Source organism: Cetorhinus maximus, chromosome 1 (assembly GCF_964194155.1).
Source record: "Cetorhinus maximus chromosome 1, sCetMax3.hap1.1, whole genome shotgun sequence".
NCBI lineage: Eukaryota > Metazoa > Chordata > Chondrichthyes > Lamniformes > Cetorhinidae > Cetorhinus > Cetorhinus maximus.
The window spans coordinates 133,176,926-133,203,075 of record NC_135879.1 but is presented as its reverse complement, the minus strand read 5'-3'; the positions used below and the strand labels follow the sequence as shown (position 1 = coordinate 133,203,075).

Here is a 26,150-nt window from a genome sequence, read left to right as displayed (position 1 = left end):
TTGAAGGCAGATGATGAGCCTCTAGAGTCGTCCATTAGGCGGCAGGTGCTGGGTGTCCAGTGGGATGTGCGGGAGGACCTGGCGGAGAGCCATGAGGGTATATGTGCCATGGTCTCTGTTGTGGAGGAGTCCATGTGGAGTATGAGCACTCCGCTGACCCTCATCGCTGAGCGCACTGCCTCCTACATGGAGAGAGAAGCGACTCTCATGGAGAAGCAGCTTCAGGGATAGAATGAGGGGTTCTTGGGGATGCGCTTGGACCTGCAAGCCCTCACACAGGCACTGACCTCAGGTGGTCAGTGCCAGTGTGGGAGGTGGATGAGGCATCCAGTATCCCAGCTAGGTGCCCGTCCATCAATGGTGAGCAGAGAGTTCAGAGCGACCTAACATTAGTGCATGAGCTGCTTGTCGTCTCTATTGGCTTCTTTCAGAGTGCTGAAGGTCATCAAGGACACCAGAGTCAGCAGCTGTTTCCAATGCCACTGCCAGTGAGGGTCGGGGGGGGTGGGGGTTTGCAACCAGAAGCGGTACTCATAATCATAAGTTTAAGGCACCATGAGCACAAGAGGGGCTGGTCATGGGTGATCTTTTGTTCTGTAATGTTGTGTTTATGTTTACTGGTGTAAAAATGAACACCAGAGATGGTGATGTTAATTTGTTTTGATTGTGAAAATTACATAAATTTTGTTTTTGTCGTCATGGCCTGAGTATGCTTCACCTTTTTATTTTTTGGTGCAGGTGTGTAATGCTGGACGCGAATGGCTCTGAACTTTATTGCACAGGCACTGAGTGTTTTTTGTGTTCAAATGAAAGGCTCCTTTCACACATCTGGGTGGAGGTGGCAGCTCTGGCATGCGTTTGAAACAGATCTTTGGCAGCCTAGCTGAAGGAGCGTTGGATCAAGGCGTCCCTGGTGTCCCTGCCTCCCTGGAGGTTACTGAGGTCTGGCTCCACCCCATCAGCGTTCTCCTCACCGTGCTCCTCTTCTAACTCACTACTGGATTCATCCTCTGTGGCCTGTGGAGCTGCCTCAAGATCCTCTTCCTCAAATGGGTACCCCCTTGCCAGTGCCAGATTGTGGAGAGGGCAGCATGCAACCAAGATCAGTGACATCCGCTATGGGTGTATTGCAGTGCACCCCCTGAACGGTCCAGGCATCAGAAGTGCATCTTTAGAAGACCTATGGTCCTCTCTATCACTGCTGTTATGGAGGCATGGCTCCTATTTTAACGCTGCTCTGCCTCTGTTCTTGGTTGACGGAGAGATGTCATAAGCCATTTTTCACAGATAGGCCTTGTCACCCAGCAACCATCCATCCAGTCGGGCTGGAGCACTGAATACCTTTGATACCTTGAGACTAGTGTCTCAGGATGTATGCATAATGGGAGCTGCCTGGGTACCTTGCACAGACCTGTAGAATCAGCATCCTGTGATCACACACTATCTGCACGTTCATGGAGTGGAATCCCTTCCTGTTGACGAAGGCACCGGGCCCACCTGCTGGCGCCTTGATGGCCACATGTTTACAGTCTATTGCACCCTGGACACAGGGGAAGCCAGCAATTGTTGCAAACACTCTGGCTTGCTCAGCCTAGCTGGCCTCATCCGTATGGAATAGGGCATCTGTCACCAGCTTGACACAACTGTGGACAGCTGATTGGGACACTCAACAAAGGTCCCTCACTGACCCCTGGAAAGAGCCGGGGGCATTGAAGTTGAGGGCCACTGTGACCTTCAGAGCCACTGGCGTGGGGTGTCCACCCACACAGTTGGACCTGATCTCAGGCCCAATCACATGACAAATGGAGGTCACAATCTCCCTGGACAGGCACTGCACTTTAGACATATTGAGGTAGCTGCATTGCCGCCTGTAAACCCTGGCAGCAGGATAATTATCCAGCAAGATAATGGCATCTTCTGTGGCCCCTTATGTCTTGGACTTCCTGCTTGTCCTGTGCCACTTGTGCCTGCGACTCTCCGCCCATAGGCCACTTCCCTGGAAGCTGTATTAGGACACCTGGCCTCCTCTCCCTTCTGCCCCTCTCTTCCTCCTCAGAGGAGGTGCCACCAGTGGAGACTACAATCCCCATTAACAGAAGGCTGTCTGATACCTGGAAGGTTCCACATGGTCAAAATCCTCTGGGGCCTTGGAGACACCAATGAGTTCTGAAATGAAGCCTGGAAATGCTAAGAATGAAGCTCAGAACTGACTTGAAGCTGTCAAATAAGCAACCAGTAACAAACTATCTCCTAAACCCCTCACTGGTCATAGTGGCAATGCTGCTGACTCTTTTTATCCCGCCCTTGGATGAGGTTTTGCAAAATGTGGGCTGCCCGCCTGCCCATTTTGCCCGTGTGACAAGTGCAAAATCGCACAGGCAATGTTAAATTGCCTATTTAATGGTCTTGAGTGGCCTTTTAATTGATGGCAGGTGCAGCTCCGCCACCCGCACGTGCCCGCAGAGCTGAAGATTGCGCATGTGCAGAATGATGTCAGAACACTTGCCCGACATCTTCTCGTGCTATTTTACGCCCAATCGGGTCGGGCGCGCAGCCGCCCGCGAGGTGTAACACACACACACTTTAACATTGAAATTAAAAATGTATTACCTTTTGGATCTGAGACAACAACCCTTCAAATTCTTTCAGGTTCAGTGTCGGTCCACTGTAGGATGTACAACTGTTTGCTGTTTTCCCCAGCCAATAAATAGTGATCAAAACCTGAGGGATATAAATGATTTTAGTGAATTATGATGCTGTGGTGAACACTTTAATCACAGAAAATGGTCCATCTCAGGGACTAAGAACATTCTGGGAGAATTTGTGTTTTAAAAGGCACTGTTCCTTAAAGGGTTAATGCAAGAGCTCTGGTTGTTTTTCTTGGAAGAGACATCCATTTACAAGAAAAGGTAATTAAGCAGTTTTAAAGAAGCTAGAAATCTTGAGACCCTGGTGGACTGTGTACAAAGCGGGTCACATGGTAGTTTATGGCTCTGAAAAAAAAATGCCTAGAAAACTGTGTTTAAAAGTTGGTTTTGGTTTTGCTGAGTAGCAGGAGGATGAACTACTTGTGAAAAGAACACAGCAGCCTTTTTGCAGTCCAGAGCCAGTCCACAGTCAGAAGTGAGTATAAGCTGCTCCTAAGTTGTTCTCCATGCTGAAATAGAGTACCTGCAAGTGTTCCTCAGGCTGCCTGAAAAGCAATGCAAGTCATTGATTGTTTCACAGTTCAATGCTACAAGAACGACTGTATAAACCGGACGTCATTTCAAGGACTCCACCATCTTTCCTTTTCCCTTGAACCATTAGCTTTTAATGTTTGACAGAGTTCCTCTATTTTTATTTTTTGCCGTGTGTGTGTGTGTGTGTGTGCATGCATGGAGGGTGAGGGTGTGGCTTAGGGCATCTCGAAAGAGCAATTAGTATACTTACATATTTCATACAGTATGTTAATAAGCTTTGCCTTTCTATTTGACAAGACTGGTTTTATAATAAACTAATAAGTTTGTTGTTTATTAAAAAAGGCCTGGCTAAAGTCTCTTTTATTCTGGGGAACAGGAGCGAAGATAAGTAATTGGCCATTTTGGTAAGTGGATTAAACATTTAAACACAATGGTGCGACCTGTGGAGTAGTGGGGCTAGATCAACTGCGCACTCCTCCCATATCCTGATTGTGACAATGCCCAGTGCTGCTTATAGTGGAGTAATGTCATGGTCTCATTAAAAGAAAATGTTTTTATTTGGAAAATTATATTTATTGCCAAGAAACAAGCATTTTCAATTATATATAGGGCAGAATTTATTCAGGGCAGTGGGGGCCCGCATACACCACCAAAACTGGTGGCCCTGCCCCACCAACCCATTTTCCAGGAGCCCTGAAAGAACCAAGTCCCTAATTGGCAACAGGAACCCTCTCACTGGGGCTCCCAGCTCCATGGAGGACATTTAATTTCAGGACTTACCCCAGTAGGGTGAGAACCCCATCCCAAGGGTGGTGGCTGCTGCTGATATTCATTTGGTTCTTCACCAGGAAATCATTGTTATAACCCTGGAGAAAAATAAGTGAGGGTAGGGTGGGGGTCGAGGGGAGGGATCACCAGTGAGAGGGGGGAAGGGGATCTGAAGAAAGGGCAGGGGAGTGACTCTCCGCAGGCGCCCTCCTTCCCGATGTGGGTCCCTTGATCAGGCACTGAGTACCTTTGAATGAGGGCCAACCGCAGCCCTCCCCACTCAAACTAGGCTCATCTCCCTACATGCAGAGTTCCCGCCTGTCATTGGCTGAATAGCAGCAGCGTGGAATGAGGCCATTAAGTTGGCATTAATTACCCACTTAATGGGCTCAATTGGCATCCAGATGAGAAGGCTGTCCTCAAGCCTTCCCAGCCCGTATGTAATCATCACCAGCCCGCAGCCTCTCGCCTGATCAAGTGGCTCCCCTTCCACCTCCGAATGCACCTCTGGGAGGGGCAAAGTGATAAAGCCAAGGCCTCGAACAGATTAACTGAAACCTACCATAAACAGTACATTTAATTGCAGGTTTCCCCCAATAGGGTGGAGATCCTACCCCAAGAGCAACTGACCAATTAGAGTCTGGCAGTTCTCCATTACTGGCACCAGTATCCCTCAAAGGAGCCAGACACTACACTAGTGCAGTGAAAGCATGTGCATAAAAAATTTATTGAGCAGGATTTTCGGGTCGTCAGGCGGGTGGGCGGGCCCGGGAGCAGCCAGGAAACGGTCCACAGCCCACGATCGGCCCCCCGACTGCGATTTAACGCTGGATTAACAGCTAGCCGGCATGAAATGCACGCTAAGAATCCCAGTGCTGCCGGGGTGGGGGCAGGAGGGCGAGCGCAAAAGTCTGGGCATGTGCGGGGGAAGCGCGCACGGAAAAAGCTCCCTGAGGGCAGGGGGCTGCCTCAGGGAGCTGAACAATTTTAAAATCAAAAATAAAGATTTTTAAAATCTGAAAATAATGTCCCGACATGGGAATCACTTACAATAACATTGGCAGAATAAAAATTCTGCCCAAAAATTTCTATAGTTTTTAATTTAATTATGGAAACCTCATCCCGCCTGTTGATGAGGTTTGCTAAAAAATCCAAAGGCCGCCTGGCTGATTCGCCTGCCCGCCAAACGTAAGGTTAGACGGGCAGCAAAAGATAGGTTTAAATTAATTGATTAAGGGCCTTAATAGACCTCTTAATTGTCGGCGGGTGTGCTGCCAACTCTCGCGTGCACCCACCGACTGATATATCACGCAAGTGCACAATGATATCAGGATGCTTGCCTGACACCATTGCGCACTATTTTACGCCCGATCAGGTTGGGCGCGCACCAGCCGACAGGATGTAAATTTCTGCCCATTAAATTTCCAAAACTTACTTAAAGCAGGGACTTCCCGATAGTGTGACTAGAGCGTTTGAGCAACATTACAGGTAGTTGCTTGGTAGAGCAGAACTTGAATATTGCTGAAAAGAGAGACGTGCTGCCAAAGCTTTTCATCTTGTACTCATCAGGACAAACACAAGAATGGCGCATTTCAAACCATCACAACAATTTATACAACAGGAGAAAGTGTGCTGATTGGTTGGCCAAGTCGACTCTGATTGGCTGAGGTGTTGCCATGGAGAACTATACATCTCCAAGCTCCGGGTAATTCAAACAAGGTGGAAAGCTTGAATATATTCCTTTGTTTGCACTCACAGCCAACTTAAGATAACCAATCAAGCTTGTAATGTGGCTTATGTAGGCTTGCTGGAAGCGACATACATTCATACGCAGGGACCTGTCCTCTGCAAACAAAAGCCAATAGTCCTGCGTGACCCAATCCCTTGTTGCACTCAAAGTGCATCGTGCACTATGCACTAGCAGTGCCACCAAAATATTTAAATATGCTGACAGTACATTTTTGTGCGAAATCAACTCATTTCAGCATAGGTCAAGTTGCTGTGGACATGACATTTTTCCACTTATTAGGGGAAGGTTAAACACTCTGCAACTTAATGTATTCTCCTTAATCTCCATTGTGCACTAAAAATACAGCGACACAGTAGGCTCAAGATGGCTGAGCGTACTTAGAACTGGGCGATGTTGCCTTATGGCAGTTCCTCTGAAGTTCACGGTCACACTTTTAGTAAAGAGAAACAAAAGTTAAAAGAGAACTCATACCCCAACCTTCCACAAGTGGAGTTACTGTGACCCAGTAAAGGCAAATCTGATCTGCTGGCTTCTCACAAATTTTAATTTTCCTACAATTTTCATGATAAAGATAATTTTTAAAAATAGTAGGCCGCAGATAATTTAAAAAAACATAAAGTCAGATTGACGGAGGGAAACCTCCCTGAGGTGATCGCGGGGGGCTTCCTTCAATGCTCATGGCCCTCTCTTTGCATAAAAAAGTGCTCCCCCTCCCTGGGCTGCCACTGGGAGGCAGCTTCCGCAACCCAGCAGGAGGAGGTCGATCTGCCATTGGCAAAATGCCGACACCCAGATGAAATAGCCCTTAATAGGGTATTGGAACATTTAAATTTACTTCCTGCCACCTTGTGGTGTGCAGCGTGTCCGAGGCCAGTGCCACCATCAGTAAAATTCCCTGGCGGTGAGACATAGGCCAGGATTTCCCGGTCGGCGAGCAGGGGACGGGGCCCACTCGCCAATGCGTAAAATGACGCGGGATGACGTCGGGTGGAACTCCCGACGTCACCCTGCCCCATTTAAATTTTCAGGTAGGTGGGGGCTCAGCAAAATCAGCTGTGCACCCGCCGACCTGTCAATGGCCAATTGAGGCCATTGACAGAGTAATTAAACTAATTAATGGACCTGGCCGTCCAACCTTAAGGTTGGCAGGCAGGCCAGGAGCCCCGGCGGGCATTAGGAGAAGCATGAAATCTCATCCACCAGCGGGATGAGGTTTCATGTAGGTTTTTAAAAATTAATTAAAGTGTATGTAAAAGTTATGGACATGTCCCAACTCATGTGACAGTGTCACACAAGGGGACATGTCAGGGAATTTTGTTTTCTCTATTTTTCAGATTTTTTGTTGTAGAGCCGATCTCCCTGAGGCAGCACTTAGCCTCAGGGAGATGAGTGCACATGCGCAAAAGAGTGCACTCTTGGCTCAGGGAATCCCCTCCCCCTGCCTGCACAGGGAGTGCATAGCGCTTCCTGGCGGACGTGACGCTGGGCGGGCCTTAATTGGCCCTCCCACGTAAAATAGCGGCGCACCCCCCATCGGGGGCACCATTTTGAGGCCCGCTTCCGCGCATCCGCTATTAAACATCCCCCCCCCCCAATGGGGGGAAAATTCTGCCCATGGTGTGGGAGCCAATCTGGCACAGCTTCCCTTGATTTTACCACCACCCCCACACCGTGATCCGGCAAAATTATTCCCAGTGAATCATTGGGTTGTAGATCTTAGCTTACCCTTAACTTACTGGATGCCTAAGCATTCAACTATCTCCCCCTGGCCCTATGCAAATATCTGTTCACTGGACAGTAAAATTGATAGCATACCTATTCTAACCTTTAATTAATGGTTGTGCTGTAGATTCCTTGTTTAAACATTAAACATATTTTAATTTGTGTTTCTGGGGATCACAATGCACGATTAACCTGTGATCTGTTGCTTCTGGTGCTGGCAGCACAGAAACTTTGTGATGCTTACTAACTTAAATGCTAATAGGGTCCAGCTAGAGTAAAGCACACTGCTGAGTGGCTGCATTCCTGAGAAGGGAGCACAAAATTGTGAGGAGCTAACACAAGGCTAGAGTTAAAGTTAGCTCGCCCTACTTAATGCCAGACTGCACCTCTTGCATGGGAGGCACATTGTGGCTGCAGCAGGTGCTGGAAGTCATTCTAAAAGTGGTTTTGACTTGGGTATTACTCAATAATTGCACAATATGGCAGACAACAGGCTTCAGGATTTTCTGATGCTGCACTGGAGGTCTTGGTGCAGGAGGTTGAGAGGAGAGATGTCATCTATCCATTGGGCGGCCAGGAAGCCCTCTAGGCTAACTTTGCAAAGGCAGATAACCATGAGGGTGGACAACAGAGATTGAGGCCTGAGAATCTGGATGGACTGCCACAAAAAATTCAATAACCTCACATTGAGTGGCCAAAATCAGTTAATGTATCTTCAAATGCCACATCATTCAAACACATTGCACTCACTGATACACTTCCCTCTCTCTTGCAGGACAAGGTGGCATATAACTGGAGGTGCCAGGACTTAACTGGCAGGAGGCAAGTGCAGCTGCATGTCTTACCCTGCTGGAGGGAATGGTGATTGCCATCACTGGAGCAGCCGCTGCTGAGACTCTGCACAGCAACGGGGCTGAAAACATCAACCTTCATACCTAATCTAACTTTTTACAACTCAATTCCTCTCATGCCACAATCCCTTCTCAATTACAAGCTATAAACAAAGTAAGCATGCACCTCTGGCTCCCCCTTAGAATAACTCTATCTTGCGTCTTTCTCCTTTCAGATACCCAAGAATTAAAAACCTGGCCAAGCAGTGCTGAAAGAGCAAGAGATAGAAGACTAGGAAGACACTGATGAAAAAGAAAACACTGTCACACACTCTCACACTGGCAGTCACCAGTTCAGATATTGACACTGTACTTACTTTAGTGGATAGCTTAGGTGCAGGATCTGGGGATTTGGATGGATCTGAATGGGAATCCAAGCAGCGATTTGGAGGGATTCGAATGGGAATTCAAACAGGGATTCAGAGGGGGATTGGGGCAGTTAAGAAGTTGGGTGCTCACAACAATCTCAAGGACCATAATGTGAAAAGGAAGATTGGCATTGGAGCAGTGGTAGGAGAGGATGGATGGTGCCTCACATCCTTTAAAAAGTACCCGGATGAGCACTTGGCACGTCATAACATTCAAGGCTATGGGACAAGTGCTGGTAAATGGGGTTAGGTAGGTAGGTCAGGTGTTTCTCACGTGTCGGTGCTGACTTGATGGGCCGAAGGGCCTCTTCTGCACTGTGTGATTTTGTGTGATTCAAAAGTGGGAGCTGATGAAAGCAGGTTGACATGAGGTGGGGTTAGGTGAGTGGTGTAATTTTGCCTGATATACAAAAACCATTGTATCTCTAAGGATACTGCCGCAGTGCCCAGGCCCAGTGTACCCTTGGAAACCTAGGCAGCCCACAGCTGCTCTGCCCAAGGTGCTCCAAGGTTCTTGTGGACTGAAGATCATAGTTTTAAAACAATTTCAGCACTCAAGTGATGCCTTTGTCCCTGAAGGATTGATTACATTTGTCTGATAAAAATTTTGGGCCTTTCTAAAGAGCTCAACAGGATTCATGTCAGCCTGCAGCTGAGGCCTACTAACAGGCACAATTCATGGGGAATCCCAGAAACTCTCCCAGATATACCCTCTTGATGGTGGGGTGGAGGGTGCAGAAGATCCACCGATTTTTCTCCTCCCAGAGAAATTTAACAGAAAGGAGGCATTCAAACGAAGTGGAATCCCAATTTAATCAGGTCCATTTCCAATTCATGGATTCCCAGAGGTTGGGAATCTCCTTCTCCACACTCTGTAACACCAGGAATTTTAGGGTTTATGTTCCAAGCTAAATCAAGCAATAAACAAGTTGAAATAATACCTCATTTAATTGTCAATGTTACTGGAACATAAAGGCATTCTTTGCAATGAGTTCTTTTAGTTCATTGCAGTGTTTGTAATTCACTATGGCTGGCCTAAGGTAACATTGATATATATGCTAATTATGCTATTTCCTAGTAATCCCAGTAATCGACTGTGGCTTATACTATAGTGATCGCCTAGCAGGTATTAACCTTCAGATAACGGAGAGGGAGGTCTTGTGATGCAGTGGGTAGCTTCCCTACCTCTGAGCCAGAAGCTCCGAGTTCAAGTCCGACTCCAGGACTTGATAGCCATGGAAGGTGCACTCTTAACATGGCCAAGTAAGTTGATTGTCAGCTTCTAAATCCTTCCAATCCAGGTGCTGAGAGGAGGTGAGTCACCTTCTCTGCCAGAACCTGCAGAAGGCAATGGCAAACCACTGCAGTACCTTATCAAGCATGTCAGTGGACCAACACATGGAAGTCCATTGTTGCCAGTGCCCTCCTAGGACATGGTACCTGAGGAGGAGGAGGGATATTGGGCTGGATTTACTTGTAGTGTTGATTGTAGCCTGATGGCCGTGCAGGAGCTGGCGCCATATTTAAAGGGCAGCCAACTCTGTATTAGAATGAGAAATCATCTTACAGGGATTTCTAAGAAAGCTCTCTGCAGTTTAAATCTTTAACATCTGAATTTCTGTTGCTCCAGCACAAAAAGACGTTCCAAAGTCCAGAGAGAAGATTCCTGCACCATTGCACAAGATCATTTGGCAGCATCAAAGTGAACGACTGAGGTCTGAGATGTCACAGTCCAGCCGGCGTATCCCCTCCAGTGCTCAAGGATAAAGGACAGGGTGTATGATTCCCTAGGCTGCCACTAACTCTCTATTTCCTTTCAGGCAGCCTCCTAAGTGTCCTCCCCTTATGGACTCAGATCTGTGATACCACTTCAAGGGTTGGCCCCTCTGCACCTCAGTTCTGTGTTGTCCCTTTAAATTTTGAAATTTGGTTCCCTGCCTTAGGCTCCGCCCCCTCAGACTGTCAGTCCAGCAAGTTTTTACACAGGAAAATGCAACAGGATCAATCCAATGCCCAGTGACAGCCACCTGGAAGTTCAAAGGACTTTCACAGTGAGTCAAGGAAGCCACATATGTAAGTCACCAGCTTTCAATGAACGAGTTACTGAAGGCACAAAAGCCACATATAAGTTTCACTAAATCAGGGGGGCAGGATTAAATCCCATCAAATTGCATTTAAAATATATGCAAGTGGGTAATTAAGCACATCCATGAGTTTCCCGCTGTTAGTGGGCGAGTTTATGTTTTGGTACCTTGTCACCACTGGCTTAATTGCTAACAGTTTTCCTCCTGCTGGAGGTCTGATATGCAGCCCACCATGCAACTTTCCGTGCCCGCCCGCCTGCCATCTTGCCCGCTCCAGCGGGTTCCATGTCCAGCCCATTGTCTCTCCCTAACCACTCATCAGTTGGAACAAAACAGCCCAAAGTAAAATATTTACTCTCTTTCCCAGACTCTTCATATATCCATAATATGGAATATGGGATACATGAATGCAACATTATGGCTTAAATTAGCATAGGTTTTAAGCACAAAATCATGAAGGCAGTTTTTCTCTTTTTTTAATACAAATAAGTCACAAAAATAGTTATAAAAGACACTTACATTTTTCATTTTCCTGCTGTACTCTGTTACCCTGAATTAACAAAAGAGGCAAAATGATTAGTTAATATATGCAATGTGATATTGTTCGCTTATTAATGATTTTTTGGTCATACAGTTTATTCAAATTTGTACCAACAACAAATTTTTACAGGAAAAATTATATTCCATTGCTTCTCTCTCTTCCACCAGGCTATACTCAGTTAGTAAATAAAACACTAAGATAAAAGCAAAATACTGCGGATGCTGGAAATCTGAAACAAAAACAAAAATACCTGGAAAAACTCAGCAGGTCCAACAGCATCTGCGGAGATGCTGTCGAACCTGCTGAGTTTTTCCAGGTATTTTTGTTTTTGTAATAAATGAAACAACTTGCTTTTATTCTGGGGATATTTTTGGGTAGGTTTTCCCCTTTTTCTTTAAATGTCATCTTACTTCTTCTTCCTCTGTCTGGCTTGTTACCTTGTAGCCGGAATTCAGGTATGAGATAGTCACTAATAAATTCAATAAGGAATTCAGGTGGAACCTCTTTACTCAGAGTTTACTGAATGTGGAAGTCTCTACCACATGGAGCGGTTGAAGCAAATACCATAGTTGTATTTAAGGGAAGCTAGATAAGCACATGAGGGGGAAAGGAATAGAAGGGCATAGTGCTAATGTGAGTTGAAGAGGTGTGGGAGAAAGCTCACGTGGAAACAAATACCAGTTGAATAGCCTGTTACCATACAGTAAAATTGATGCAATTCCATGGATTACCATCAGGTTTGAGTTAATTTTCTTTTAAAGCCATTGTATTAATAACATTTTGTATAAATTATGATCTTACATTTGAAAATATAAACTTTAGAAGCAGTGCTATTCTAATTTCCTTACAGTTAATGAATGATGCTGCATTTAAGACTCATTAGCAAGTGATTAACTACAATATTTCTACTACAATCTTACAACACCAGCATAACCAAGGAGGTTACCCTATTCTTAATACTTATAGCAAAGTTTTGTATTTAGGTTAAATGTAGGAGCACATTTTCATTTCAGCATCATACAATATGAAATATCTTTCCCTCATTAATATTTATGGTATTCTGGCATGCAGCAGGTTCAATCGAGGCATTCACAAGGGAATTAGACTGTTATCTGAAAAGGAGGAATGTGCAGGGTTATGGGAAGGAGGCAGGGGTGATTTGCTCATTTGGAGAGCCGGTGCAGATATGACGAGCTTAATGGGTTCCTTCTCCGCTGTAATTCTGTGATTAGATTCTGTTCATTATATATTCACAAGAAAGAAGATAGCAACATTTGTCAAAAAGATAGAAATTTTTTTATTGTGGGCTTCGCTGGCTGGGCCAGCATTTATTGCCCATCCCTAGTTGCCCTTGAGAAGGTGGTGGTGAGCTGCCTTCTTGAACTGCTGCAGTCTATGTGGTGTTAGGAAGGGAGTTAGACTTTGTAGCAGTTTAATGCAACTGAGTGGCTTGCTAGCCCTCTTCAGAGGACATTTAAGAGTCAAGCACATTGCAGTGGGTCTGGAGTCACATGTAGGCCAGACCAGGTAAGGACGGCAAATTTCCTTCCCTAAAGGTCATTAGTGAACCAGATGGATTTTTACAACAATCAACAACGGTTTCATGGTCATCATAGGACTTTTAATTCCAGATTTTTATTGAATTCATGGCAGGATTCGAACCCAGGTCCCCAAAAGCATTACCCTAGATCTCTGGATTACTAGTCCTGCAACAATACCATTACACCATTGCCTCCCCTTGAGGGGCTTGTCTTATCTGATGTAAATTGTGTTACCTGTTATAAATATATATCTAACCAATAAGGTAATTCCATTAATATAATATAAGTGGAAGGTAGTACATCAGTTAACCATGCTTTAAGCCTGGAAAACCTTGCAAGTTAAAGGACACAAAGGCTTCAATATTAAGCAGACACCCCCTTCTCAACAGGGTTCTGAATGGCTGATAAATCCAACGCACAATCTGCAGACTCTGGCACATGGAAGGGGCAGGTGGTGCTTGAAGGGTCAGGTAAATGAGATGTTGGGAGGTATTGTGCATTCCCTTCCACATTTCAAGTTCGCCTCTACATGCTCCTGATGAAGTCTCTTGATCTGTTCGGTGCCTTCCAAATGAATTTCACTCAGTCACAAGCCAGGGACTCTCATGAGTCAGTGGGGATGTTTGACCTCTTCAGAGATGCTTTGAGGACATCCCTATTATATTTACACTATCTTTCTGGGAGTCTCCTTTGTCGACTGAGTTCTGAAAAGAGCATTGCTTCAGGAGTCTGGTGTCAGGCATATGAACAACATAAGATAAAAGCAAAATACTGCAGATGCTGGAAATCTGAAACAAAAACGCAAAATGCTGGAAAAACTCAGCAGGTCTAACAGTATCTGTGGAGAGAAAAACAGAATTAACGTTTCGAGTCCACATGACTCTTCTTCAGAGCTCTGAAGAAGAGTCATATGGACTCGAAACATTGGACAGAATTTTCTGGCTAACATGCGGGTGACGGAGCCCGCACATCAGCGCTTAAAATGTCACGTGCTGATGTTGCACAAGCGTCCCGACGTCAGCGCGTGGCATCACGATATTTAGGTGGGCGGGCACGCTATGCAGCGCAACATGCGCCCGCCATTAATTAAAGGCCTTGTTAAGGCCCTTAACGCGCCAATTGAAGCCGATTTTGAGGAGGCCGTGCGAACTTCGGCTCGGCACATGGGCCCAACGGGCAGGCGGGTAAGTGATTTTTTAACAAACCTCATCCACTGGCGGGATGAGATTTCATTTCAGCTTTAAAAAAGTTTAATAAAGTTTTTGTGCACTTCATTAACATGTCCCGTCTCGTGTGACATTGTCACATGAGAGGGACATGTTAATGATTTTTAAATTTTTCTATTTTTAAACTTTGAAAACCTGTCAGCGATCTTCCTGAGGCAGCACTTTGCCTCAGGGAGATGTGTGCTCTTTCATGCGCATGCGCGAAAGAGCACACTCTCGCATTTGGGGAATCCCCGCCCACCCACACAGGAAGCGCACAGCACTTCCCGTCAGGCGACATGCTGAGCGGGCCTTAATTGGCCCGCCCACTTAAAATGGCGGCGGGGCCCGTTTCGGCGGCGGCGATCGGCTGCCCGCCCGCCGCCGAGTCGGTCGGGCCCGCCCACCCATCAAGAGCAAAATTCAGCCCATTAACTCTGCCTTTCTCTCCACAGATGCTATCAGACCTGCTGAGTTTTTCCAGCATTTTCTATTTTTGTATATGAACAACATACCCTGTCCAGCAGAGCTGGTTTTGAGAGATGAGCGCCTCGCTACTGGGCAAGTTGGCTTGGGAGACAACACTGCTGTTGTACTGCCTTTTTTGCTACTGGATTTGGAGGATCTTGCAAAGGCACTGGTACCACATCTGGTTCATCTCCAGTGCTTTGAGGCACCTGCTGTAGGTTGTCAAAGTCTCCGAAGCATATAGGAGCATGGGGATCGCCGCTGCCCAGTAAACCTTCATCTCAGGTTTGAGATCCTTATCCTCAAATACTCTTTTCCTTAGTCAGTGGATGGCTGAGCTGGCACATTGGAGGTGATGATGAGTGTCATCATCTCTGTCTGTCTTCATTGAGAGGAGGCTCCCAGAATATGGGAAATGGTCCACATTTTCCAGGATCTTACCATTTACCTTAATTTTTGGAGGGAGGTGTTGTGATTTGGGAGCTGGTTGGAAGAGGACCTTAGTTTTCTGGGTTTTTAGAGAAAGATCCATTTTCTCATATGCTTCACAGAAGGGATCGACAATGACCTGGGGCTTAGTTTCTGAGAGAGCGCACACACAAGCGTCATCTACACACTGAAGCTCAATGACTGTAGTTGGATTGACTTTGGTTTCAGATTGAAGGTGGCAGAGGGTGAGCAGTTCCCTGCCTGTTTTGTAGATTATCTGCACACCTCTGGGTAATTTGCTGGAGGTGAACAGCAGTATTGCTGTGAGAAAGATGGAGAAGAGGGTTGGCATGACGAGACAACCTTGTCTGGTCCCAGTTTTCACTGAGATAGGGCATGTAGTGGTTTTATTGAAGAGGATCACGGCTTGCATGGAATAATGCATAAATGGAAAATGTCACACCAACTGTGTACTTTATGAATAGCACATTTGTCATTCAATCTTGACATTTTCCAATGACACTCTACTGCTAGCAGACAATGCTATAAAGAGTAAGCTGCCTTTGGGCCTATTTGAAGGGGAATTAAGAAATGAAAAAGCAGTTTATGCTGGGCCTTAAGCTGTGAAGCAAGCTGATCCACCCACAAAGCACTGAGTAAAGTGTTATGACAGCTTGGATTGCAGAGATAGCTTAGAGCAAATATTTTTTCTAAAGCCATAGGGTCACCTCAAACAAGTAAACAACAGCTTCTGTTCTGGTTAAGTAGGATTGTTCAGCTCATACTACATGGAAACCTGCAACGTTTTTTCACTTTTTAAAGCCTTTTCAATTTCAGATACCATTTTTATACTAATGTTGCAAGTTGTTTTCTTCCAATTTTCTTACTTGCTGTTATTTTTGAGGTTGTGACAGAAGGTGATTCCATGGCCGCTGGCAGCCCACATCAGGGCAGTCCATTGTCTTGTGAATATTGGCAGATTGTGGGAGCAATCACACAGCCAAGCTTAATTCCATCCTCACCTTGTGTCCCACGATATTTTTCCTCCTCTACCCAATGGTGCTGGAGCAATTGTAATACTCCCACCATCACTCCAGCTCAGATCAACTAACTCTACATGAAGTGCTGATCCTACCTGAGATTCCCAGTTTTGTCAACTCAGGACAACACCCATGAGCACATTGACCTGTGAGCCATTAGCAGGGTCAGTGCAGGCTTCAGAAGAAATGAGCAGATACATATTTTATAATGGGGATGAAATCATTTGTCCATAATTTTACCCGAGTGTGAGTAGAAAATGGAATGTCATTATTTATGCTTTGTTTTTGCTAAAATTAGCAAATTTTTACCTCAAAGTAGGAGGGGTTTGGAATGATTCATTTCTGTTTTTCAACCTAGGCTCGCGTATTATATAAGGTATGTTCTGATTATGATTCATGATACAATTCTTATACACTTCATACACTGGGAGTTTTAAATTTCAAAACAAAATTTCTGCAACTCATTGCATATACCCTAGTTGTCATCTCTCCCAGTAGTCTGGATCCATTCAGTGCAGCTGTAATAATGAGGTTATTTGGCATCTCCCCAGGGCAATGGACTACAATGGGAGTGATGCCAAACTGCATCCTTTATAGTGAATGAGTTAACTGAATGGCTAAAGAGACTAATGAAGTGTAGAAATGCTGTGTTATTACATTCTAGATCAATTATGTAACTGTTCTGCTTTCTCTGTTTTTGTCTGTTGATTAATAACTGCATTCCAATAGAAAGGGAATTTAACAGACTTCTGATTTCATGGACGCCACTTAAGCATCAAATTCAAACATGACAAAGGCACACACAGCCCAAATAATCTACAAAGTTGTCCTTACTAAAATCTGAGGACTTCCCCAAAGCTGGGTGAGCTCACTTACAAACAACGGCCTGACCTAGTCATACTAACAGAATCATACTGATTACCAATGTCCTAAAATCCTCCATTACCATCACAGGTGCATCCTGTCACAATGACAGGACCTTTGCAGATTGGTTTACAGTCAGAGGGGAGTTGCCCTGATGTTCTCAACATTAATTTATTGGTTCTGGTCAAAAAGGGTAGAGTTTTTGGTCTGGAGTATAAATTGGTGGGGTTGGGGGGGTGTGATTTCCACTTGGAGGAAGGACATGCACCTGACCCTACCAATTATCCGCGCCACCTGTTTTGTCTAATTCCATCATGCCCCCCACCCCCATGAGACCATTCACTATCTGACCATGACCTTAGACATGCCACCCTACCACACCCCAATACCTCCTCTGACTGTGACTGTCTCCTCCAGTGCCCAGTACCCTCACTTCAATCCGAACTACTGACAGCACCAACCTCACCCTTTAGGACCATCTCTCTCCTGCCATCACTGCCCGGAAACCCCCTCACCCATTCATAGGATCACCACACTCAACAAGCAAGACCCTTCCCTCCCTCCCACATCCCTGCACCTTCACCTTTCCTCCCTGCCCTGGACTCCATCCCTCCCTTAGCCAGCCTCCCTGCCCTGTGCCACCACCAGGAAAAAAAAGTGGCTACTCACTCCAACTCCAGCATGTTGACTACCTCGCCTGCTGCACACCACTTATATGCAGTCGTAAATCTGAAGGCATGTATTACTTGCTCCCTAATAAGCTAATTGGGAAGGGGAACTTAATTCTGGCAAGCCAGCCTTTATGGTTGCAAATGCATGCAAATACACTTCCCAACACTTGCTGTTAGAAAGTTCAGCGCACTTTCAAACTTCCCTGAATTTAATTGCGAAAGTTCATACCGCCATTGTGAAACTGATTTTTGGCCTCCTGCTCAATTAAGTTCCCCCGCCCTCCTTGCTTCTCACTTCTGGGAGCAGCACAAGATTCCACCCAAAGGCACAAAAGTCCCTCAGCTTATTCCTCCAATTTGAACACAACTTGGAAGAAGCACTGACTTTAGTGAAAACATAGGATGTACTGTTAGGATTCCTATAGAGACCAATAACTTTTAAAAGGCGAGATTCAAACTTCCAGCTAATAGCCGAAAGGATAACACAACAAGATTTCATGTTTTAAGATGCTTAACAAACACACTAAAAACACTATTGACTAAACACTGTTTTTGTAGACAACATACACTTGAAACTACAGATCAGAACTTTTAATACAACTGAAAAAATATCACAATCATGTATAGGTTACACTGTCTTTTAAGTGTAAGTTCTCCCAGAATCAGTCCAAATTGATTCTTAGCTTCCAAGGATTTACTTCCAATCTTTTCCTTTCCTAGCCTGGAAACTTTTCACTCCAGAACCGTCTTTCATTGTGTAAGTTTTCCTGGAGGCTTCCCTCTCGAGCTAAAGCTGGCAAATCTTCCAGCCTCATTTTAACTCCCCACAAAATTGGTCTTTCCAATCTGAGTGCAAGCTCCTACCCACGTTCCTTCATGGTGAACCATCGATACTGTCGGTCTCTAGCTGCTCTCCCTTTCTTCTGGATCCGGGAAGACTAACCTTGTCTGTGAGTTTTTTTGGGATATCTTAGAAACCCTTCCCATGGCAATTTGAATCACATGGGCCTTGTATCCAGGTAGAATTCCTGATTGTCTATACTTGAGAACCCAAACTCTTTCATCCTGGAACTGTGATGTGAAATCTGCTCCTGCCCACAATCAGCTCCCGAGAATAAAAAGAAGTGACGAGTGAGATAGCTGATGCATTGGTTTTAATTTTCCAAAACTCTCTGGATTCGGGGAAGGTTCCATTAGAGTGGAAAATAGCAAATGTAACTCCTTTATTCAAAAAGGGGTGAGACAGAAAGCAAGAAACTACAGGCCAGTTAATTGGCCAGCCAGCGTGACATCGACGTCGGGGCCCAATCACGGGCGGCAGTTGTCTTTGTGACCGCTCCCAGGCCTGCCCGACTCGCCCGCCCAACAAGGTAAAACTCCTACCCCTGTAGTACTGTGTACAGTATTGGTTTCCTTATTTAAGGAAGGGTGTAAATGCGTTAGAAGCAGTTCAGAGAAGGTTCACTAGACTAATACCAGGAATGGGCGAGTTGTCTTCTGAGGAAAGGTTGGGCAAGTTAGGTTTGTATCCACTGGAATTTAGAACAGTAAGAGGCGACTTCATTGGAACCTTTCAAATCCTGAGGGGTCTTGACAGGATGTGGAAAGGATGTTTCCTCTTGTGGGAGAATCTAGAACTAGGAGTCACTGGTTAAAAAGGATTTTCTCATTTAAGACAGGGATAAGGAGAATTTTTTTCTCTCAGAGCGTCGTGAGTCTTTGGAACTATCTTCCTCAAAAGGGGTTGGAAGCAGAGTATTTGAATGATTTTAAAGCACAGGTAGATAGATTCTTGATAAGCAAAGGGGTGAAACGTTATTGAAGGTAAGTGGAAATGTGGAGTTGAGGTTACAATCAGATCATCCATGATCTTATTGAATGGCGGAGCAGGCTCAAAGGGCCGAGTAGCCTACTCCTGCTCCAAATTCGTATGTTTATCTGTTCTAATGTTGCTTCTGTGAGAGTCCTAATAACCTATATGTCAACACAAATACAGAAGGTAATGTTATTACATGACTGTATCACCTAATAAAAGAGTTAGTGAGAATGAAAAGGGAGCCCCTGAAAAACAAAAAGTACCCCCCAAAAATCAAAAAGGAGCCCTTGAGAAAATCTCAAGAAGAACCCACAAAAAAAAAATCAAATATTTTGACCCCTGAAATGAACGTTAAGCTGCAGGATAGGGTGCTAATAAAGCAGGATGCTTTAACTTGGGTGGCGCCTATGCTTGTAGTATTTATACACCTGGTCTAGTTGAGATTCTGGTCAATGGTGACCCACAGCATATTAATAGGTGGTTTCTGTGATGATAATGCTGTTGAATGTTTAGGGGAGGTGGTTCGAACTCTCTCATATTGAAGATAAGAACAATAGAAGTAGGAGCTGGGGTAAGTCATCAGGCCCTTCGAACCTGCTTCACCATTAAACAAGATAATGGCTTCAATTCCATCTTTCCACACTATCCCCATATCTTTTAATTACATTTGTACCCAAAAGTCTATTGACCTCAGTCTTGAATGTGCTCAATGTCTGAGTATCTGCAACTCTCTGAGATAAAGAATTCCTAAGTTTCACCCTTTGAAATTTCTCCACGTCTCAGTCCTAAATGAGGCTGTGACCCGATATTCTAGATTTCCCAACTGGGAATAATTTTCACAGCATTTAACCTGTTAAGCCCCTTAAGATATTTATATGTTGCAATTAGATCATCTCTTATTCTTCTAAACTCCAGAGAATATAATCTTACTCGATTCAATCTCTCCTCATGGGACAATCCCCTCATCCCATAAACCAAAGTGGGCCTTTGTTGTACTCCCTCTAGGGCAAGTATGTCTTTCCTTAGGTACGGGGACCAAAAATGCATGCAGTACTCCAGGTGTCTCCTCAACAATGCCCTGTATAATTGTAGTAAGACTTCTTTACACTTATATCCTACACTGCAACTATATTCAGCCAGAAATGTCAAGTGGATGATCCTTCCTGGCCTCTTCTTGAGCTGTCCATCATCAGAGGTGCTGATCCTCAGTCAACAGGAATTGCTCCCGCTTCTCTGAAAAGGCTGCCTGCTTTGCGGCTGCCTCCTATCCTTGGATGTGTGGCTGACCCAGAGTGTTTCCCATGCATCACCTCGAAAATGTAAATCATCCTTGCAACAAGCTTTCAAAAGCTCGTTAACTGTCTCAACTGATTACTTGCCACTTCCAGTGGGTTGCCATGTTCCCAAAGAAGGCACCACCACTAAACTTGCTGGGAGGCAGGAATGCATTGTAAAACTTGCATGCTGCTCACCACTGCAATGTTCTCAGCATGCCTGCCACCAAACCTGCCTCTGCCTTGTGCTGAACATTCAGCCCTAGGACTACAGATTAGAGACACAGGGTGGAATTTTCTGAGCCCGCTGGCGGCGGGCGTGATAGATAGTGTGCATGGAAAATATGACGGGACGCATTTCACGATGGTGTGAAGGCAGGTCGCGATCTCCCGCTCAGCCCGCCGACAACGGGCCACATTTCCTGCCATCGGTCGGCGGGGAGCTAATTGTAATACATTAGCATATAATTAAAAGGCCACCCTGCCAGGCTCCTGGGACCCCACCGTATTGTCTGTCCACGTCGGTGGGAAAGCACGCCGACGTGTTTCACAACAGCACGCAGGCAATGTGCACTTGGCAGCCTTCACTTTGGGGGAACTGAGGTGAGTGAGTAGCAGCGTTCTCCACAGCTCACCCATTGTTTACAGGCCTCAGGAGCGCCAGGGGGTCAGGGGAAACTGATGCCTGGCCCCGCAGGTGACTACTGAGGTGGGGAGGGGTTTCTGGGAGCAAGTCCTGGCCAGTCTCGGAGGCGACCACTGAGGAGGGGGGGTGTCTGGGGACATGTGCTGGCCAGCCTCGGTGGTGACTGTTGAGGGGGGGTCCTGGCGTTGCATCCCGTGCACAGGCAATCGAGGTGAGGGGCAGGGTAAGCGAGGGAAGTGGCCATGCATTAGGGACACCTGTACAAACTGACCATGCCTCTGCAACTAAGACAGGTCAGGTGTAGCCACAGTGATATGGTTGGGGTCATGCTCCTAGCCTGTCCACCCATACAAGCAACATGGAGGCACCAAAGGCCACCAAGTGCTCCATACCTTACCCCCACCTCTCCACCACCCCAGCACAGACTTCAAGTCCGTGGCCGCGGAGCAGTTGGGCTGCACACGTTGTACAATCTCCTCGCCAACACTGGCCATGTAGCAGTCACTGCTGGAGGTGTTCACAGCCGCTTGCAATCTCAGCATCCTGCTTTGGACCAGTGTCGCCCATGTCGCAGGTTGACAGGGCAGCCATGCAGAGCACTCATCTCTGGCCATCCGAGGGGTGACCTACCCTCCCCGGGAAGCGTTAAGGGGCGGTCACACAGGACCAGGAAAGCTTCTAAATACAGCCATGATAACCACGTCTCTCTCTCTCTTTCATGCTGCAGGAGGACCACGTCAGGATCCAGGTGACCTAGCTGTATGCCTAATGGCCTACAGATACCGTAGTAGGAGGAGGAGAGAGCGACTGAGGCACCTGGCTGTGCAAAGGCAGGAGCAGTAACCTCATGAAGAAGGGGCAGCAGGGGCTCCTGCACACGTTACCCAGGAGTGACAGTGAGCCGTGGCTGGTCGGCACCTAGCAACACCCAGGGTCTATAGACACCGCCTGCCATTCCTGCAGATGACTGAGAACCAATGTCACTGATGACTGCGCATGTCTAGGGACCTGGTGGCTCACATCTGCCACTTACTGCAGGACCTGGCACCAATGGAACATGGAGGGCATCCACTGCCAGTGGGTGTGAAAGTGACCGTGGTGCTCAATTTCTATGCCAGTGGCTCCTTTCAGGGCTCCACAGGTGACTCTGTGGGATCTCACAATCTGCCACCCATAAATACATCCATGAGGTTACAGAGGCCATCTTCTCCATGGCACACAACTTTGAGCATTTCGCCTGGGACCAGGACAGCCAGGATGCAAGGGCCATTGGATTTGCCCTAATCTCGGGATTCCCACAGGTGCAGGGTGCGATTGACTGCATTCATGTGGCGCTCAGGTCTCTATCGCTACACTCAGTGGACTTCATCAACCGCAAGGGCTTCCACTCACTGAAGGTGCAGCTGGTAAGCGACCAACAGAAACACATCCTGCACATATGCGCACAGTTTCAAGGGAGTGTGCATGATGCCTACATCCTGAGGGCTTGCAGATCCCTGCAGTCTTCTAGGGTCCACAGAGGCTGCAGGGTTGTCTCCTTGGAGACAAGGGCTACCCACAGATGCCGTGGCTGATGACACCCGTACGGAGGCCTCAGACTGCAGCAGAGCGACGCTATAATGAGGCTCATTCAGCAGGTCGCAACTTGGTGGAGCAAACCATCGGGATGCTGAAGATGCGGTTTTGGTGCCTGGACTGGTCTGGTGGAGCCCTGCAATACAATCCATAGAGGGTATCAGCATTACTGTCGTCTGCTGCGTTCTTTACAACCTGGCGCTGCAACGGGGTGAGGAGCTGGCTGAGGAGGAGATGAAGGAGCTGGAGGTCTCCTCCGATGAGGAGAACGCCGACAGGGATGAGGGCGAGGGGATCCTTGGTGGTGATGACGACGGGGATGAGGCTTTCTCACTGGCTAGACGAGGCAGGAGTGCTCGGGAGGCCCTCATAGCTGCCAGGTTTGTGGAGGATGATGATGACATGCAGTGAAGTGTCCCTGTAGATCCTCACATCACATTTGCGAAGGTTTGACTGTGAGAATGCTCCTGTCGTGGAGATTCAGCGGAGGCCCTAATAGTCGCTCAATGATGACAACATGCAGTGAGGGCACTCCATAGATCTTCACACAGCCTCCGAGAATGTCTGACTTCTGTCTGGCCGAGGGCAGCTCACTTGCGCTCCATGATCAGGGCCATCTCAGGGCCGCAGCCATGAAACTTTAGATGCATCTGATGCTGTGTCTGCCTTCAGCACCTCAGCCCTTCAGGAGCTGGTGCACAGCATCACTGGTCACAGATGCTGGTGTGATGGGGGCCAGCCCCACCTTAAAGGTGCTGAGAGCACACAGGGAGAATGAGGGAACTCTGTGGCACCTTCCCACTATATTCTGGCAGCAATGACCAGCATTGCCGAGGTGCAGGTATCAGTAATGTTTCCAAGGAGTCTGAGGCTGTGGTCTCAGGTTCACACTGTGTGGTTCACACTGTGGTCTGAAGGCTGCACAGAGCACAGGGAAGAGGCCCTGGACTGAGACACCTGCCTTTTATCTTCACATCTGAGTGACATGAACATTGCTACAAGGAGCTACAGGCAGGAAGACATTCTTAGGAGTTTATTGACAATAGTGAACAGTATGTACAAGTGATCAACACCATGACCAGGCTGTGCAGCTACTTTCACCTAACTTTCCTAACCCTGCTGCTACATCTTGGTGCTCCCTGGACATCCACAGTGGAGGTGGAGTCAGCCTGCTGACTGTGACGCCCTGCCTGTGATGACTTTGGCGGGCGTCCTCTGGAGGGCCGAGACTTGGAGGGCCTCGGCCTGCTTTCGGGGTCCTCCAGTGTGGCAGTGACACCCTCCTCGGCCTGTGAAGCTGGATCTGCGGAGGTCACAGGAAGACATGGTTCGGACGGGCCGGTCACTCCCAGAGTCACCTGGGTGGATGGCCCTAGAACGTGCACCTACTGATCCTCCTCTCTATGGGTGCCCAAGGGCCCCTGGCTGACTCCATGAGCAGAAGGGGTAGCTGGAGTGAGATCAAGCTGACCAGCACCCTTCTCATGTACACACTGTTGGGGGCCAACTATAGCATCAGTGATGGAGTTGAGCCCGTGCAGCAGTGCAGGAGTAACATCCTGGACCAAGGTCTCCATGGCGGCCGCCATCCCGCCATTGTTGACCTCGGTGCGTTGCAATGCCGGCGCTATCACCTCAGCCTGAAGATGTCCTCCATCGTGCCTTGCAATCTGAGGAGTGCAGCGGACATCCCTTCCTGATGTTCCCGAGCTTGCCTTTGCAGCTCCAGCAACTGTGACATGACCGAGTCCAGAGGCTCATCATCTGACTCAGACTCAGCAACGTTCTGACCTCCAGCAGTCCTCCGAGTGCCAGGGACCTGGGAAGGCCCTGTCTCCATCTGCTGTGGATCAGAAAGTGCAGTCTGCTCACCAGATTGTGATCCCAAGGCTACTCTAGATCCAGGTCCCACCGAGGTCTGTGTCTCTGCACTGGTGGAGGGTGTGAGTGAGCGCTATGACAGGACTTCATGGAGGGTGTCTTCAGATTCCTCTTCAGAGGTTTCTTCAGGGCTTGATTGGAGGCCCTGGGTTCTGGACTCAGTCGGCTGTTTGGCAGATGTGCCCGTGAAAGCAAGGGGAGATAATTAGTGCATGGCAGTGGCCTGTGAAACAGGACACATCACTTACAGCATGGTTGCCTGATGGATGTTGCATTGCTGGATCCTCCCTTGGTAAAGCAGCGCCGACCTCACCATCAGCACAGGAGCGTTCCCGGTCATTGTCAGCCAGATCGATGGCTCTGTTTTCGAATTCTGTCAGAAATTTGATCTCCAGCATCCTTCCACCTACCTGCAACCTTTCCCTCCTGTTGCGAGCCAGTTTGTCCTGAATGGATAGAGATGGGGAGAGTGTATTAGGACTCCCGCCGGGCCAGATGATAAGTATGCCTGGCTTGTGGGGCTGGTGAGTGGTCTCATGGATGGGATGAGGGCAATGAAGGTGTGTGTGAAAGAATGAATGGTGATGTCACTTGCACTGGCAGTGAGTGAGGGCCCTGTGGATTTGTGAGTGTGTGAGTTGGGAGTGATGAAAAGAGTAACTTACCCTGGTGGAACGGAAGAGATCATTCATCCTTTTGTCAGCACTGGGTGACTGTCCTCCTCTGCAGGGTGTTCGTGCTGACCACCACTGCCACCGCCTCCCAAGCCAGGTTGGTGACATTGCTACCCATCCTGCGGCCAGAGCAGGGGTAGAGCACATCCCGGCGGGCCTCCACGGCATCCAGCAGTCGCTCGAGGGACCTGTCCTTAAAGCAGGGGGGCTGCAGTCTTTTTGCCTTTCCTGGCCATGTCTCCCGGCCAGCAGTTGTGAGCTGGTGGCGATGAGCGCTTTGCTGGCAGCTGCCTTTTAAAGATGGCAGCCAGCATGATGCAACAGCGGGGTGATGACGAGCAGGTGAATGACAGCCCACCTGCCATGGAAACGGTGTGTTTCGCGGGAGTGAATATATAATGAGGTGGGCTCAGGAAGATACGGCATGAAAACCTGCCATTTTCATTGGCGGGTAGGACTTTAGCTGCCCGCTAGCGCACTTAGTGCAATTCTGGGAAAATTCCACCCATAACCTCTCGGCAGTGAAATTACACATGAAGGGTGATAGAAATTTGGAACTCTCTTCCACAAATGGAAATTGATACCAGATCAATTGTTAATTTTACATCTGAAGTTGATAGATTTTTGTTGCCAAAGTTATTAAGGAATATGGGAACAGAGCAGGCATGATCCAATTGAATGGAAAAACAGGTTCAAGGGGCTAAATGGCTTACTCCTGCTCCTGTGTTCCTATATTACCTTCCACAACCTCAAGATATCCC

The 26,150-nt window shown here is 47.2% G+C and overlaps 1 protein-coding gene across 15 annotated transcripts in view; it reads right to left on the bottom strand.

Moving 5' to 3' along the window:
* The window catches only part of LOC144683641 (LIM and calponin homology domains-containing protein 1-like), a 485,528-nt gene that overhangs the window by 174,565 nt on the left and 284,813 nt on the right, over positions 1-26,150 (bottom strand). For all 15 annotated transcript variants that reach the window (XM_078546886.1, XM_078546926.1, XM_078546934.1 and 12 more), the window contains exons 5-6: positions 11,284-11,314; positions 2,611-2,721 (exon numbers count right to left, since the gene is read on the bottom strand). In XM_078546886.1, the coding sequence (XP_078403012.1) occupies positions 2,611-2,721; positions 11,284-11,314 (142 nt within the window). The remainder of the gene's footprint in view (positions 1-2,610; positions 2,722-11,283; positions 11,315-26,150) is intronic.